Raw genomic sequence first — 17566 nt, 5'->3', positions numbered from 1 at the left:
CGCCGAGTTGTATGAACAACTCGCCGAGTCCCTCCATCACTGAGTCTGACCTCAAACTCGCTGAGTCCACTCTACCACTCACTGGTCCCACTCGGCATCACTCAAAAACGGGAAAATCGGGGACTCGCGACTCGACTCGCCGAGTCGTTCTTCCGACTCGCCGAGTCGCTTGCATGCAGCAACTCTAAACTCGATTCTGCTTGAATCCAGTGTATAAAACTTATAGATCTGGGCTCCCTTAACTCGATTAGCACGTAAAGATTCTATCTTTACGTGCCCATATACATCCATGAAGCTAAAATGGCTCAAAAAGCATAATAAAGGCTAGATCTAGGGTTTTCATGCAAAGTATCTTCAAAAAGGCAATAGATCCAGGCTATACAACTCCCAAATGAACAGATCTAAGGATATCTCGACCTATTAGGGCATCCATACAATCATAAGGCTTGAGAAAAGCATCAAACTATTTCTAGAAGGGTTCTAATGGAGGTTTAAAGCATAAAACGAGAGGAAATCCGAAGAATACCTCAATGAACTCTGGTTTGCCCTTGGATCTTTGCTCTACACCTCTTCCCCTTGCTCCTTTCTTCTTCTTCTTCTTCAAGCCTTCAAAATTTCACACAAGAACACTTAAATCACTCAAGGATGGATTAGGGTTTTCTCACAGCTCTCTGAGGGTGAAGGAGGCGAGATTGGGGGCTATAAGGTGGTTTAAATAGTGAGCAACCCGGGGATTTAGGGTTTCTTCCAGGCAGGCAGACTCGCCGAGTCCCAAATATGGACTCGCCGAGTCGCCGACTAACACATGCATAAAATCCCGTCCCTACTCGGCGAGTCAGGCTATGAACTCGCCGAGTCCCTCTTGCAAACTTCTAATTAAATACTATGGAATCTTCATACCGGAGACGGGTCGTTACATATATATATATATATATATATATATATATATATATATATATATATATATATATATATATATATATATATATATATATAGAAAATGATTGGTCTATTCATTTAAGATTAAAATGAAAGTAAATAAAAAATGGGTTTGTGGTTTATCATTTGAATTTGAGTAGAATTATTTTCATTTATGTATTAATTTGTTTATATATATATATATATATATATATATATATATATATATATATATATATATATATATATATATATATATATATATATATATATATATATATATATGCTAAAAACTAATTAGTAGAAAGTATGTATTTGACAATATATATAAGTTGCAAAATAGAATATACTTAAAAATATTTCTTTTTAGTGTAAAAATTAAGTAAAAAATAAAATAAGGTTGAAGATAAAACATTATTTACTCCATTTTTAAGAAGGAAATGAAAATAAATTGAAGATGGTCTTACAGTCAATCACACTTGATGACATCAAGAGTCGATTGTAGTAAAGATGCACATAGTGCCCGGACTCGCTTTGGGGTGGGCATGATACCGGTCAACGGACCACATGTGTAGCCCCATAGGCTTCCATCGTGCATGTTTATAGGGTTGTGTCCGGGCTTCACATTGGTTTTTTAGGGCATGTCCATGTTTTAACCAAAGCATACCTATAGGGTCATATAGCGGCTTTCAGAACTTTAATTTTTTTTTTTTTACTTTTTATTATTATTAAATATATGGAGATTTGTTACTTATAAAAAATGTTTAGATCTTATTAGGCTATGTTTGACGTACTAGCTGAAAAGCTAGTTGTTTGCTGAAAAACTAGTTGATAGCTGAAAAGCAAGCTGTTAAATAAAAAGTTAGCTGATAGCTGAAAAGCTAGCTAAAAAAAATAATGTTTGGTAAAACTAGCTGAAATATATAAAATTACATAAAAGGACATGTAAGAGTATGTGTTTCTACAATTAATTAAAGTGTGTATTTGGAAAATTTTAAAAAAGCTCGTAAAAAGCTAGTCTAAGTAGTTTTTCAAAAAGCTAGCTTATAAGCTACTTTTTGGCTTACCAAACACGACAACATAAAAAAACTCGAAAAATAAGCTAGTTTATCAGCTAGCTGTGGCGCGCCAAACACAGCCTCAGTGTTTATTAGTGGAAAAGATTGTTGCATAAGATTAGTACACAAACAAACACTACTAATAAGGTTCTTTTGGTTATGTCATTCTTAAATCTCACATCATAATTTATTTTTTATCGGTTAATTTACGATTGTTTTCCATTTACATCCTACATACATTTGCTAAAAAAATTTGTTGACGGCTAGCCTTATATGCGACGTTTTTTTGTCTAGATTGTCTTTCTCTTCTTGTCTTTATTTTTTGCTAGCACATACTCTCCTTTTGCTCGAAGTCGAACAACAGACTCCCTAAAATGTCAACTTTATTTCTTTAGCCGATACAGTCTGCTTCACCACACTAGGCATTGTATAGTTAGGGGTGGAGCTTCAACATTTGATTTGGAGGGGCCAAAAATATAATATTGATATGGGCATATCTAGTTATAAAATCCATGCATTATCTTAATATTTTATGTTGATTCTATCTCATTTAATGAACAAAAGGTACTTAATTAGCTTAATATTTCAATTTTATCAATAAAAGACATGCTCGGGTGAAAAATGAAGAGGATTGAGTGATTGGAAGCTTGGAGATTGAAGATTGAAGAAAGAAGGATGTAGCTGGACAGCTTGACCCCTCGTCAGTGTTTTGGCCATATCTCATGAACCGTAACTCAGATTGACGAGATTCAAAATGTTATGAAAACTAGACACAATTTCGGACGACTTTCGTGTTTTGAGAAAATGTTGATTCCAAAAGAAACTCGGCGAGTTTTTAGCACAAACTCGACGAGTTTGTTAGAATGTTCCAGATTCGAAGATGCCTTGTCGTACACGCTGTATACACGGATTATCGAAAAAAACTCGACGAGTTTGTGGTGAAAACTCGTCGAGTTGGCCCTGTTTTCAGAATTTATATATAGAAACACTTCTCATTCGAACCCTAACTTTTTGCTGGAGGCTAGCTGTGACTTTTAAAGACCAGAAGGGTTCTTTCTTGGAGCTGCTATTTTTCAAGATTGCAACATAAGAGACAATTTAGAAGAGAATCAAAGGAAAATAGTCATTCTTCTTTTCTTAATCTTTGTTTTGAACCATGTTTGAATCATTAGATTTTGATTTTAGATTATTACTTGTTGTAGATATGAGCTAAAAGCTTTTTACTTTTGTTTGGATGAGATAATCTTATGAACATGGTTTGATTGAGTGGTTGGATTAATATTAATTTGGTTATTCATCTTGTTAAGCTTGTTAAAGATCCTCATGTATTGATGATAAATGTTTTCTGTTATTAAGTAAGTTATTGAGTTGCATGAACATCTTATTGATTACTTGATTCATATAGTTTTGTGAATACAAGATTGTATGCCTAGGAATAGTGAACATGAAGCTAGGGTTAACTAGAAAATATGTAAATCAATGTGTGAGCATGTGTGATGAACAACCACATATGAGTTGATTGAATTGAACAAATTTGATTAGCTATTATTACAAGTCTTACTTGATATGAACTGAACACTAGGAAACTTGTTAGTTTAATCAACTGACCACTATTTGAATTAACTTATCTACTAAAGGATTGGTAATAGTGAACATGAACCCAATCACATTAGGAATCGGTAACCATTGACATATTGATCCATTGCACTTGCCACGAAATCAACCATAAGAATAAGTGAATCGAATCTGAACAGAAGTCTCTTTTATCATTGAATCTAGTTGTCTTTTCTTGTTCTTCTTAGTTGTTAATTGTCTTTGTTTAAGTGTTAATTGATTGTTTAAGTTTCTAGTCTTGCAAAACTAGAGAAACCCCCTACTTTTATTAATTGTTTTAATTAGATAATATTAGCATTTATTTTAATTGTTTACCGTTCCCTGTGTTCGATACCCTACTTACCTGAACTAAACTGCTAATCGATAGGTACACTGCCTTTCGTGTGTCTGTCTTTGTGTTTAAGTTAGTAGGATTAAAACTAGCTCGTTTCACACAAATCAAATATGTATAAAAATCGGTAAGCAGGGGGGGTGCAACCAAAATGTTATAGTTTTGGGTCTAATATGTATAAATTAAAATATAGGTGCCACTTCTAACCAAAAAAATAAGGGGGGGGGGGGGGGGGGGGTCGCAGCCCTCCCTCGCCCTAATAAAGCTATGTCCATATGTATAGGGTCAGAGGTGATCATTAGATGTTGAAGGACGTTTAATATAGATCTTTCAGTTTTAAAGTTTTGTCCGTGCAGTTTTCGGTTTTTCCATAGAGGTGATCATCGTATAGGTTCAGAGGTGATCATTGGATGTGGTGGTATTGTATAAACAGGAAAATTGTGTTTAAGATGGATTATGGTTTAGTAGTCATGTCTAGTTACAAACTAAGACTTGAAAGGAATGCTTTGTTCAATTAAGTAGAATTTTGGATAGTTTTATGCCATGAGTGTGTGTTAGATTAGAGGGGAGAGTAAAGCTCTGTTCTATGACATTGTTGTGTGTCAGGGAAAAGGTTATGTACCAAAGTACTATACTGGTATTCCTCTTTTTTTTTGGATAACCATAAATGGTGGGTCTATATCAGACAACCAGTTAGGTATGTATGGTCGTCTACTAGAGTAAGATGACAACACGTGATTGATCTAGAAAGTCTCGTGAATTACATTGTTAATGTGAATTTAAAACCCACAGACATATTTTATAACATAACGGGTGTCCATTCCCATAGTTGTTTATACTTTATCCTCCCTTATGGTTTTCTTTTATTGACTTCCATTACCAAGGAATCCCCGAAGCAGAAAAGTCTACCCGTTGCTGACAGCGTCCATCAGGTTAGATCTTAAGGATCAATATGTGAGAATCGATAGGACGAGGTAGATTGTCTTATGGATACCTATGTTAAATGATATATTGTTGGTAACAATTGGTTTTGTAGGTTTATTAATTATGGATTATTGGTATCATAATAAGATTATGGGATTGAAAACCTTATGTGTCTCACCAGGTTTTCCTAAACCTGACTCACTCAAACTATATGCATCATAGGTAGCAACGTTAAGACTGTTGGAACTGAATAGGATGCCAAGTAACTAATGAGACAAGTCTACAATAGTGTTCAGAACCGTTAGGTCTTTATGCTGTAACTTATGCATTGTATTGATTATGACATCCTTAGGGTTTTGTATTTAGAAATAACATCTTTACTCACAATATTTTAATAAAACAAGACAGTTTCTGCAAAATGTTTTATTATACTGAGATTTTCCGCAAACAAATATAATATGGTTTTGAAAGCATAAAGAAAAGTTTTTATTCAATTCTGAAAAATAGGGGATGTCACGTTAAAGATATACCACAATTTGTGAACACAATGGACATCATCGAAGAAGCATGTAGGAAAAGAGCAAAAATAAAAGAACGAATCCAAATGACTAATAATAGGTTCAGCATAATTGAGACCTACATGGAATTGTTTGAAAATCATGTAGACAATGCTAGTTTGAACCAAATGCAATCTCGATTATCCTTGAAATCTACTCTAATTTTAAATATTGTAATGTCAGTTCAAACTTAATTATGTAAAATAAGTGGTAGCGTTACCTAAAATGGTAATACTTTTCATTAACATTAGTTAAATAGTCGTTACAAAAGCTATTTAATACTTATATTGGTTTCCATAAATTAAGAAATTATAGGGGATACATATTTTGTCGCAGTCGATAAAATCTCATCAAATTCTATATGTAGATTATTTGTCATTGTCCATATTGGTTATGAACGACACTTCCCTACCCTCTCCGAGAGCTTGCTTCAACTTCATCAGGAACCATGTACAAGACTCGACATTATTTGGCATGTCGATACCAAATGCTATATGCAGATTCTGGTTGTTTCCGTCTATAGAAACCGCTATGAATATTGTCTTTAGGTAGTCCCCTTTTAGATGGACACTACCTATCAGGGCCGGCCCAAGCCCAGGGCAGTAAACTAATAGGAGGCATCAGATTGTAAGAAGTTGTTATGGGTATTATGTCATTAAGGCCAAACCTCTTATCCATAAAACAGTTCATTCCATAAGTCCAACTAAAAGGGAGGGCATCGAATCCGACACCTGAAGGCGCAAATCACAATTTGGCACGTTTCTCCCAAAGTTAGCACACCACTGTAGAAGTCGATGCGTTGAAGAAGATGGGGTATAGGGGAAGACAAGGAGACGGGGATCTAACAATAACATTAATTCAAATGAGTTGCTGCTGATCTGAAATCTTAAGAAAAAAAAAATGTTTCGTATATTCTCAAAGTCGATATATCTTTAGATCTCGGTCTCTCTGGCTCATTTTCTTCTTCAAAACCGGTGCCAGATGGTTTTCATTTGTTCTTAGTCACGAGTGTAACTGCCTTCATGCTTCTTTCATTGTCGCTCATTGGTTTTATTTACTTCTCACTTTTCAATAGTGCAGATTCTTCAAAATAGCCAACAAATGAACCGCAAAGTTTTTTGACTTTTCGGTTAAAATTAGAAGAAAACCTGTAAATGATAATAAATCTAGCTTTTCAATTATATATATATATATATATATATATATATATATATATATATATATATATATATATATATATATATAGTAATAGGGTTGGAGACGGTCCGATAGTGATTTGTTGCGACTGAGTGATGGTGGTGGTGTTGTCTAAAATATGTTATCTTCCAAATATTTAAAATTAATTAGGAAATGTGAGATGGGTGAGATTTATTGGTAATTTTATTTAAAACAATAAAAAGAGAAATTTATATATATATATATATATATATATATATATATATATATATATATATATATTAACAATTAAAAAATATTATATTTTATAAATAAAAATAATAAATTTAAATTAATAATCCAATAAAAAAATTAACTAAATGAAATTAATAATCCAATAAAATAACACTTACTAATAGATAAATATTACTACGTATATGTTAAAAATAATATTTATTAATATATAATAATCCAATAAAAAAGAATTTATGCAATAAAAAAGAAATTCAAAAAAATTTAAATAAAAAAAGTAATATATTAATATATAAATATAATATATTAAAAATAATATTTATTAATATATAATAATCCAATAAAAAATAATACAATAAAAAAACGTTTAAAAAAAATAATTAAAAGAGTTAATATACAATAATTCAATAAAATGAAAAAAAAATGTATAATTGGTTCTTGTAGTTTGGTAAAAAGATAAAACTATAGAAATGGTCCTAGGGGTTAATCCGTCATTTACCAAAAATTAGCGATGATGTTAAACTTAACGAAGTAGGGACCAAAACCACAACAACACCATCAAATAAAGAGCTTTTTTGCTAATAAATTTTTTTTGGACCTTACCCAAAGAAATTGACAAACCATAGGGACCATTTCTGCAATTTTGTCTATATATAACAATACTTTTAAAAAAAATATACATACTATAAACTATAAATAAAAATAATTTTAATTTACAATAATATTTAAATTAAAAAAAAATCCTACATAGACACCATAGGTCCATTTGAGCAGATTTGCAGTTAACCAAACTGGTTAAGATCTAGATGAATGACTTAATTAAAAAACATTAAATATATTAAATGACATAAACCAAAATAGTAAATATATAAGTTTGTTCAAAACAAGTGTCTTATATATGATTAATATTTTTAAGCCCATTAAGTAAAAAACAAGTTCCCCTCAAAACAGTTTAGAAATAGCTACAACCTTCAGCCTATCCCAAACAACAAACATCATCTTCATCCCTGTACAATACAAGTGCTTAATTGAAAAGGGTAAAATAGTCCACACAAACTTTACTCTTCGCATTTCATAACAATAGCTTCAAAGATGCCATCTGATCTAAAATTAGGATAAAACAGCCTGGGGTCCACAGGTCCAGGTAGACTAAAAGACAAAGAAAACTGTCCAGGTGGCGATTGCTGTTGAAATTTCATTTCAAAAACCCGTGAATGTCTCGTTACAGTTTTCCCACCTGTTGATGTTTCTCCTCTCACATGAACCATCCCGCCCCGTTCAATCTCACAGCTAAATTGACCTGCGAGATCAAAATGGTAAACTTTATATGTCAATCTCACATAAAGTTTACCTGTATCGGGCTTCTGCAAAAACTGAAGCCCGATACAATTAGTTGTATCACGCTTCAGAATTCTAAAGCATGATAAAAATAGCTGTATCACGCTTCAGAACGTGATACAGCTATTGATATTATGATGTAAAAGGAATAAGAAAATAAACCAGGATCTTTCTTGACACCAGGTAGTGCAACTTGAAAAAAATACGCGCTTTTGCTTACACCGATATCCACTGTTCCTAAAGGTGGTCCGATTTCGCCTTTTTTAGCAGTTCCAGATAAAACTATCGATGCATTTGAACTTTGTTCTTCAAGTTTAGGAATTGATATAAGTGGCATCACAAAAGGTCCTTCAATTCGTTGCTTTTTGTTTGAAATTTCTTCCATTAAAGATGATGAATTCCCATTTTCGGTTGAATCTTTTGCTGCTATTGTTTCTTCAAACTTCTTCATAACCATTGTTTGAAATGATGATAAGAATTGTTTATTCGGTTTGCATTGAATACAGATGATTTGTGTCCTTTTGTGAGGTACCCATGTCTGAAATGGTAATAAATTTTGGTTACTACTATCATATTTAATGAAAATTAACACAAGAAGATAGAGTGTACATATGAATCTTGGACCATGAAAAACGGTATGATTTATCGGTTTTCGGCTTTCAGATAATCTGTAGTTCCTTAAAGGGTAGAATGATAAATACTATTTATATCAGTATATCGAGTTCTATCTTAAACACAAATCTATACAAATACCGTGATACAAAAATCGAAATATTGTTTAGGAAAAATACGCAACAAGATCCAACGTCAATTATAATGTTAGGGATCTATATTAAAAAACCAAAATAAAAATATAAATAATATCATGTTATATAATCCTAGGCATAAGATACTACTTTCAATCAATTTTATATAAGAAATATGTAATTTAATTTTATATAATCAAACATGTAATAAACCGAAGCACAACAAACACGAAGATCATGTAAATTTTCACGCAATTTCAGGTGTCAGCTTAGCTCGCCGACTCTTTAACATTGTTAAACATTTCGAATCGGAAAACAGAAAACCTTATTGTTTCAATGGCCGGCCAATCGTTCGACGAAATGCTTCACTGATATCTCCATCAATTCACCAACACCCCTCTTCTTCAGAGCTGTGCCTGGTAAAATTCCCTTCATGCCACACACAATTACACTAAATCTTATGAATTTCTTCCACTTTTGTAGTAACGAATTACTTGTTTTTCTCGATAAACTTAATGCCCTCTTACTGTTGGTTCATTTGTGAAATTGTAATTTGAAAAATAGGAATGGAGTGATTAATTGTATGTATCAAGGTTTCAACGGTGCAACGTTTGTGGTTCTTTTTCTCCCCTTTCTTTTTCAAAATTAGGGTTCAATAGTTGGGGACAACGAGTGTTTTTGTTTGACTGCAGATCTGCGTCGAGAACAATTTACTCTCTACATCCTTTTTCAATTTGAAGATACACACATGGACTTCTAAAATCAAAACCTAGAAGTTTTACTATCAAAAATCGCTAAGGGTTTTGTGACTTCTGCCACAAATTTACCAACACTTTTCTTTTTAGTATCTATGATGAAACTAATGCAACTAGATTTTCTTCAAGTTTTAAGAATTTATATCACTTTTGAAGTTAAAAGGAACCCACTTGACTACTTGAGTATGAGCGTTATATTGTTGTTCACAATAATACTAATGATTTATGAAGGCAACATTTATGAAGAAAAGTTCTTATGTGATTGTGTTATGAACTTCTGTGTATCAACTTATGGGTTATCTTTCATTGAAGGGTATCAAATTATTTTCTTGTAAGCTAATCTTTATTTTTAGATTATAGGTTGCATAAATACTAAATTTTGTCTGATTTTGTGTTTTCTAGAGGTATTAATCATCTAAAAAAACAAATGTACCACTAATTTGGCAAACAACAATGATAGTTAAGTAATTTGACCACATTAGATGATGCATCAATTACTGATTCTGATAGATATGAACTTGGAAGATTGTATCATGATAATTTATTTGCTAAAATCTTTTAGGATATTGTACACTTTGCACCCTGCAAAAAGGCTGTAAATACTAAATAGCAACACCCAAAGAAAATTGCATCAGCAATATGAATTTGTCAACAGTACTTACCTATTATTTAGAGATCAAGTGTAAGCCATCATATGCAAAACATTGCACCAAAATACCCTTTTTCAGCCATACTTCAAGCAATAAATATAATTAACATTGATTTTGGGTGAACTTCGAGTGAAAATTAACTCAATGTTTAAGGTGGGGTGAACTTCGAGTGAAAATTAACTCAATGTTTAAGGTGATTTACAATGATGCAATGATGTAGACACTTTGATACGAAAAACTCGATGTTTATGTCAACAGAATACGTAATGAAAACCAAAGGGACATACTCACATGTATCTGGCCAGTTACGTTTGTGAGGCTGCAAGCCCGAAATTTACAGAATAGATCAACAAAGGTCACAATGAAAATCATACCTGAGGCTGAGAGGGATGCGGCGGCGAGAAGAATGATCTGCGGCGAGCCGGAAACTAGGTTGCTACACCGGCGACGACGAGCTAGCTGATAGCACCGGCAGTTGATGTTATTTACAAGGGATCGAAGGAATGAAGGAGACGGGAGCGTGGCTGTGGCTGTAGCCTTTAGGGGGGAACTGGAAAGTAAATTAGGTCAAGATGTTTCCGCTTTCCAAAGCTTTCCGAATTTGATTTCTTTTGATCCGGCAACAATCCACACACAGACACACTTATCGTTTGAAAAAAAGCCCAGCCCAATATACTCTATTTAATTTTTGTTCGGATTTGGCCCAATCTTTTCTATTACTTACGTAGGAAACTGGTGTTGTTAGAGCTGTACATTGGTGGTTTCGGACTACTTATAGGTCGGTCTTGAAATGCTCTGTTCTTTTTGAGGTTGCTCTCAGAACGGTCCAGTCTTTTTTAGGAGTGATTCCGATCGGTCTTTTTCTTATCCAATCTTTTTCGGATCGGTCTTTTTTCGGACTGGTCTCGATATTTTCAGTCCGGTCTCGTGGTCATTTTGTTTGTCTTTTTCTGTTCGATTTACATGTTTTCTTTTGGTTCAGATTCGGTATTTTTTGATTTTTTTGTTTTGGTTTCTTTAATTTCTTGTTTATGATATAATGCAATCCCATAACATATATATATATATATATATATATATATATATATATATATATATATATATATATATATCTTTACTAACTTATAAAATAAATCATACTATTTCTATAAATAGATCCAATAAAATAATAATATTTTTTTAAAACGTTCAAATCTCTAAACATAAAATACAATTAATCATGAATAAAATAATATTAAATTTAAATCATCCAAACATATAAGCTTAAAGTATAACCAAGTAATGCAGCATAAGTATAAGTTTTTAATCCACCCGTCCAATCTTTTCCCAATATATCGGTAGCTTCATAATTTTTTGATAAATTTTGAATCGATCAAACCCAGATCTTAAGATAAAATTCTGAATTCAAAATTCAAATACTCATTAATCCGGTCCATCTTCCTTATATCTGGCGTTTGCTAAACTTCTCTCTCTCTCTCCTTTTAAGAAAAACCCTAAACATGGCTCCAAGCATTCATCTTTCTACATTTATCCATAGTGTATCAGATCATGGCTCTCCTCATCCGCCTTTAACCTCATCCTCTATCTCTAGCCATGAATATAAACTTCTCCATCAATTTCTCATTATGTTCGATAAGCCAAAGTTCTTTCTCGCTACATCCTCCCTAATCCTCTATTCCTACTTTAACTTCGGCTTCTCACTCGATTTTCATGTTTGTTGTGATTTTTAGCAGATCCAATGTTCGGCTGTGAGAGTAAGTAATCTTCGATATAACTGATTTCACATACATATAGGAAGTTCCCATCACCCCCTTTCCCTCATTTATGTTATTGCTTCTATTGAATCAACAACTTACAACTGTTAGGCGTTTGTATTAATTTCGATGACGCATGCGCTTTTCTAGAATTTGAATTCGTGTTCAAAACTTCAAATTCCTAGATCATATGATAATACTACTGTAATAAGTGATACTTTACATCGGGAGACCTAAGTTTTTACCTCTTCGTACTGTTTAGAGTCATTGAATCAACGCCTCTACATCAAATATCATATTTCAAGCAGATTACGTGCATAAACCTAATTAGATTTGAGCTTGATTATAAACATTGATGTAACTCTCGCTGTAGGTTGTTCTTGATTTGGATGAAACTCTGGTATGTGCTTATGAGACTTCCAGTTTACCTGCCATTGTTCGTAATCAAGCCATAGATGCTGGATTGAATTGGTTTGAGCTAGAATGTCTATCTTTAGACAAGGTAAGAATGTCTATCTTCATCATCTACTCATCTTCTTTATCATCTATCATAAAGATAAATAACCAAACATAACATTCAAACTTCTGATTTGAAGGAAAGTGAAGGCAAACCCAAAATCAACTATGTAATAGTATTCGAACGTCCTGGATTGCACGGATTTCTTACCCAACTCAGTTTATTTGCTGATCTTATTCTATTCACTGCAGGCCTTGAAGGTTTGCTCACTACTTTTCATTTTGTTGATTTTTTCAGCTTTAGTTATTAATTTATTACATGATTGCAGGTTATGCTAAACCACTTGTTGACAGAATAGATGCTGAAAACAGATTTAGTCGGAGACTTTATCGCCCTTCAACAAGTTCCACGTAAGTTTTTAAAGTACAATGTTCTAAATTCTAATAAAGTATAATTTGAAAGTACAATGATGTAATTAAGATAAATAGAAACTGCTATATGTTGCATTTAGCCACTTATTATCCTATCTCTTTCTAGATAATAATATAGTTGAAGGAAGAGGTTAAACGTTTTTAATTTTTGCAGGGAATACAGAGAACATGTGAAGGATCTTTCTTGCATATCAAGAAACTTCTGCAGAATTGTGATTGTTGACAACAATCCATTCAGTTTCTTATTGCAACCAGTGAATGGAATCCCATGCATGCCTTTTTCTGTTGGACAACCACATGATAATCAGCTTCTTGATGTCATTCTCCCACTTCTGAAGCAACTGTCTGAACAGGGTGATGTAAGGCCTCTACTCTATGAAAAGTTTCACATGCCTGAATGGTTTCATAAACATGGTATCCCTAATGGATGGGTGGGAACACATGGGTAAACTTGTCATTTGTACAGAGTAGAAAAAGCTTTTTGAGGCACCTAAACATGGTGGTAATTTGTCGGAAGCACCACATTTTGTATAGTTTTGTCTGTGTAACACTTGTTTTTCAAGGTATTTATTGTTGTAATTTGGTAAATAGTTTGCTACAATGGGTGTTAATTTTATATGATACTAATTTCGAAGTTCTTTAGTATTTACGTCTGTTTTAGATGAGTACATATTTGACTTCACGTCATTTTAGATTTTTTATCTTGAAATAACAAAAGATGATTGCGTAATAGTTACTTTTGGTGGGTCCAAAGTAAAAAATTGGCCATCTAGCCCCTCTCTCTTTCTCTCTTGACCGTTGACCATCAGTTGCATTTTCTCCAATTACAATCTATGTATATCACATTCAACCACTTAAAGAATGACAATTTTTCTCCAATTCTCTAATTTCATTCCAAAAGTTTATATTATATTTCAAATGGATTCTAATTGTGGCAAATCCAAAGAATGGGTTCAAGCCAAACATCATATTTTTTATTTCAAAATTCAAATCCCAAATTATAACTAATTCCCTCAATATCACCATTGTAGTCATCTTCCGATGCAACATTTGTATAGCTAAATTATAGGGGAGACAACTCTCGACCCAATCGGTAACTCGATATTGACCCAGCCTGAAAATAAACAGGTTTAGGTTGAGATTTAGATATATACAAATGACTTTTGATGCATATTATCCCGTTTAATCCTCTTTTATCAATACCATATTGTTACATAATATTTATCTATCAAATAGGTTGTGTAATGACACCATATTTATATACAAAAGTTTTCGGCATAATGTCATTGATGCGGAAATAGTTGATGGTTAACATGCTGGCAAGAGGCAATGATGACACTTTACACCTCCATTGTGATGTATAAGAAATAGTTGTGTGATTAATATTGTACAATCAACCATTATTAATTATATGTATGTTGTTTTGAGTTTGTTTTTTTTTATTATTATGATCGGATGACTAAAAGTATACAAAGTTGTTATTGAAAATCTTAATAAGTTTTAGACAAAATTACATAAATAGTTTTTGTGATTTCCCAGATTCTTATTTTTCGTCACGAAAAGAAACTAATTGTCGAAAAAAATATCTTACGCCCATCGCTTTGCACGGGTAGACGGCTAGTATATATATATATATATATATATATATATATATATATATATATATATATATATATATATATATATATATATATATATATATATATATACACACAGAGAGAGAGTTAGGTTCATATATAAACTCTAAATATTGTGTGAATGTATGACCAATTTTAAACCAATCATTTAATAATTTTAATATATATTAATTAGTAAAATGACAACTATTAAATTCAATAATTAAGGAAACTTGACAATTATCATTAAGTTGGAATTCCCATATATTAGGCCCGGATAAAATCCATACATATTTTATCATCATCATCGATCTTCATATTTTTCTCATTCATATTCATTGATCTTTGTTTACTCCTTTGTAGTGTATTTTTCCTTCGACGGTGAATATCTTTCAGGCGATTTAAAAAAGCCTAACATTTTAAACAAGGTAAGATTTTTGTTTTTTTTTCATTACATGTTATATTGTTTAGGTTATCTTCCAATTATAATCCCAAGAAACACATTCAATCGTATTTTTTTTCCCATGATACAGCAAGAATCATGTTCTTAAAGAATTTATAAATAGTTTAAAATGTTCATTTTGCTAAAATATCCATTTATACAAAAAGAATCAAAAGACTTATGGATTATGTTTTTCAAGTTTATTTGTTTTTTATTGCTAACTCATTTTGTTTTCCATAATAATTTTTTTTAGAGTACATGTAAACTTATTCTTGAATTTTGATTGGTATTATGTTTAGATTTTTGTTTATTTAATTGAATTTTGATTGGTATTATGTTTTTGTTTAATATGATGATAAAATTATATCAATATAGTATATGAATAGTGACAAAGATTTATATCAATATGTGTATATGAATAGTGACAAACATGAGAAATTTGAGTTGCAGATTTAGTTTATTGGTTGATGATGATATACATTTTCATATTCTTTAAGAATAAAAGACTGAGAGAAACATATGATAAAAGTAGTCGTTCAGAATGAAAAACCGGAACCAACATATTCTTTAAGAATGAAAGGCTGGTAAAAAAGTGTATTGATGGTTAAGAACGTTTCAGATAGTGTTGGTCGTCCTAAGATAAAAGTAGGTGATAAAAACAATGAATGATGGAGAATAATGTAGAATTTTGTATGTCATATTGGCCTTTAGACAAACAAATTTTTAAAAAATATAGTATATATCATTATTTTTGTATATTGTTCAAGATTGTTATATATTATATAAAGAATATAATATATGTTACAAAGAGATTCTTAAACAAACATATTATAGAAGGTTATGTATATTCATCAAAATGTTATGTACATTTATCACCAATGTCTTATGACAATATTAAAATTAACTATTCTCTTTATCAAACATCAAGTTTAAACAAAAATAATTGATTCGTAACTATTCTTATGATATATAACAAGATTTAATTTTAAAAAATGATTCTTAACCATGAATATTATATTCGTCAAGAATAGATTAGATTATATTCTCGTAGTCTTAAAGATTAAAGGCGTAAGTAATTTTCAATATGTTATTATCTAATATATGATGTGATTCTTCAAGAATCTTACTTCACAAAAAAATCTTATTTTAGAACGAAAAGAATAAAAAAAATATATTAAACGAACTCATGCATATTCTTTAAGAATGAAAAAATCTAATTACACGTACATATGTATTCATTAAGGATGAAAGAAGCAAATTACATGTTCATACCTATTTAAATTAAAATGTGTTCTAAAAAAAATATGATTTAATTTAAATGCATTGAATAAAATATTAAATTTGATTTGATTTTTATTAATTAATTTACTTAATATCCTAAAATTTAGATAATCTCTCTTTATAAAATATAATAAATGTCCTTATAATTAATAATAGTAATTATATAATATATGCTAGTCCATGTTAATAGTGTATACCCTATATCATTTCATTCTTTTAATCTAATCGCTATAAGTTGGTCATACATTCACACAATATTTATGATTCACATTTGATACTAACCCTATATATATATATATATATATATATATATATATATATATATATATATATATATATATATATATATATTTCAACAAGTTGTCTTATTATATCCTCGGCTAAAATGATTGTAGCATGTTTTTAATGTATGGAATAGGATAACTATATAAAATATAGTTTTTTTTGTTTCTACAACAAGTGTAGAGAGAATAAGTTGCGGAATAAGATGGATGATCAAGTTTTAAACGATTGTTTAGTCATTTCTATTGAGAATGATATGTTTCTACAAGTTCTTGATGATGATACCATGGATCCATTTCAATACATGACGACTAGATAGATTAATATGTGGTGGCATTAAAAGACAAGCAAACGTCTTAGATGATATTGGTCTTCATAGAAAGTACACCCAAGGTTTTGGTGATTTTGATGGCCTGGTGCAAAAAAAAAATGGGCACCAAAAATATAATTTTTATATATAAACAAAAATTTGTTCATACAGCGATAACTCGATAAATATTATAAAGACAATCAAAACAAAAAAAACAATACTACGATATATAATCTTACATAGTTAAATGAATCGCGAGACTCTTATAGCGTTATTTAGAATTTGTTTGTTATTGTGTTACATTCCTTAATCAGTGACAACAATCAGAATATAAAATGAGATGTCATCAGATTTAAAAATTAAGAATAATAAAATACTAAGTTGTTTAATTTCAGTTAACAATAAAACATTAGAGTGTGTAGATAACAAACAAGATACAATTTTCTTGTGTTGCAAAGATTGTCCAACAATAAGCAAAAAGAAAGAAAACAAAGGCTAAAATAAAAGAAGAAAAAAGTAATTACTTGATTCCAAAGGTTAAACAAAAAAACTGGGGTTCCAACAAACCATTACAACTATATATACGGATTGAAATAGAATCCTATTCAAACTCTAAAATAATAAAATAAAACTTAAATATATAACTTTTCTAAATTGCCCTTGAAACTAAAAACTCCTTTTATGGATATGTCAAA

The 17566-nt window shown here is 31.1% G+C and overlaps 2 protein-coding genes and 1 non-coding gene across 4 annotated transcripts; 1 reads left to right on the top strand and 2 right to left on the bottom strand.

Moving 5' to 3' along the window:
• Window positions 1-7682: 7682 nt before the first annotated feature.
• LOC145071391 (increased DNA methylation 3-like) lies at window positions 7683-10906 on the bottom strand. 2 transcript variants are annotated; one of them, XM_079018289.1, is made up of 4 exons: window positions 10673-10906; window positions 9218-9322; window positions 8310-8685; window positions 7683-8109 (listed from the first exon to the last, which is right to left on the bottom strand). In XM_079018289.1, exons 3-4 carry the CDS (start codon window positions 8602-8604, stop codon window positions 7868-7870), a joined length of 537 nt encoding a protein of 178 aa, XP_078874415.1. In that variant the 5' UTR covers window positions 8605-8685; window positions 9218-9322; window positions 10673-10906; the 3' UTR covers window positions 7683-7867. The 2 variants fall into 2 exon arrangements, with proteins under 2 accessions (XP_078874415.1, XP_078874413.1); XM_079018287.1 differs by lacking the exon at window positions 9218-9322 and having other exon boundaries at window positions 10673-10905.
• Window positions 10276-10337, bottom strand: LOC145071766 (small nucleolar RNA snoR101). The gene has a single exon (XR_013690774.1). It is a non-coding gene; the product is annotated as a small nucleolar RNA snoR101 (small nucleolar RNA).
• Window positions 10907-11797: 891 nt separating the features above from the next.
• On the top strand, window positions 11798-13471 carry LOC145066797 (uncharacterized). Its single transcript, XM_079014065.1, has 5 exons — window positions 11798-12010; window positions 12426-12554; window positions 12649-12769; window positions 12838-12919; window positions 13095-13471. The coding sequence occupies exons 1-5, from the start codon at window positions 11798-11800 to the stop codon at window positions 13387-13389; spliced, it is 840 nt and encodes a 279-aa protein (XP_078870191.1). The 3' UTR covers window positions 13390-13471.
• The last annotated feature ends 4095 nt before the right edge of the window (window positions 13472-17566 follow it).

This window comes from Lactuca serriola, chromosome 8 (genome assembly GCF_051521515.1).
Source record: "Lactuca serriola cultivar US96UC23 chromosome 8, Lser_US96UC23_V15, whole genome shotgun sequence".
Classification (NCBI taxonomy): domain Eukaryota; kingdom Viridiplantae; phylum Streptophyta; class Magnoliopsida; order Asterales; family Asteraceae; genus Lactuca; species Lactuca serriola.
Note: the sequence above shows the minus strand (reverse complement) of the source record. Positions and strands in the feature narration are given on the sequence as shown.

What these genes read in the sequence shown, in the direction of transcription:
- LOC145071391 (XM_079018289.1), bottom strand. Translation starts at nt 8,604, where the DNA reads ATGGTTATGAAGAAGTTTGAAGAAACAATAGCAGCAAAAGATTCAACC. An exon ending in TGGTGTCAAGAAAGATCCTG is followed by an intron (nt 8,110 to 8,309) that starts GTTTATTTTCTT and finishes TTGATCTCGCAG; the next exon opens with GTCAATTTAGCTGTGAGATT.
- LOC145066797 (XM_079014065.1), top strand. Translation starts at nt 11,798, where the DNA reads ATGGCTCCAAGCATTCATCTTTCTACATTTATCCATAGTGTATCAGAT. An exon ending in ATTCACTGCAGGCCTTGAAG is followed by an intron (nt 12,770 to 12,837) that starts GTTTGCTCACTA and finishes ACATGATTGCAG; the next exon opens with GTTATGCTAAACCACTTGTT. An exon ending in CGCCCTTCAACAAGTTCCAC is followed by an intron (nt 12,920 to 13,094) that starts GTAAGTTTTTAA and finishes TAATTTTTGCAG; the next exon opens with GGAATACAGAGAACATGTGA.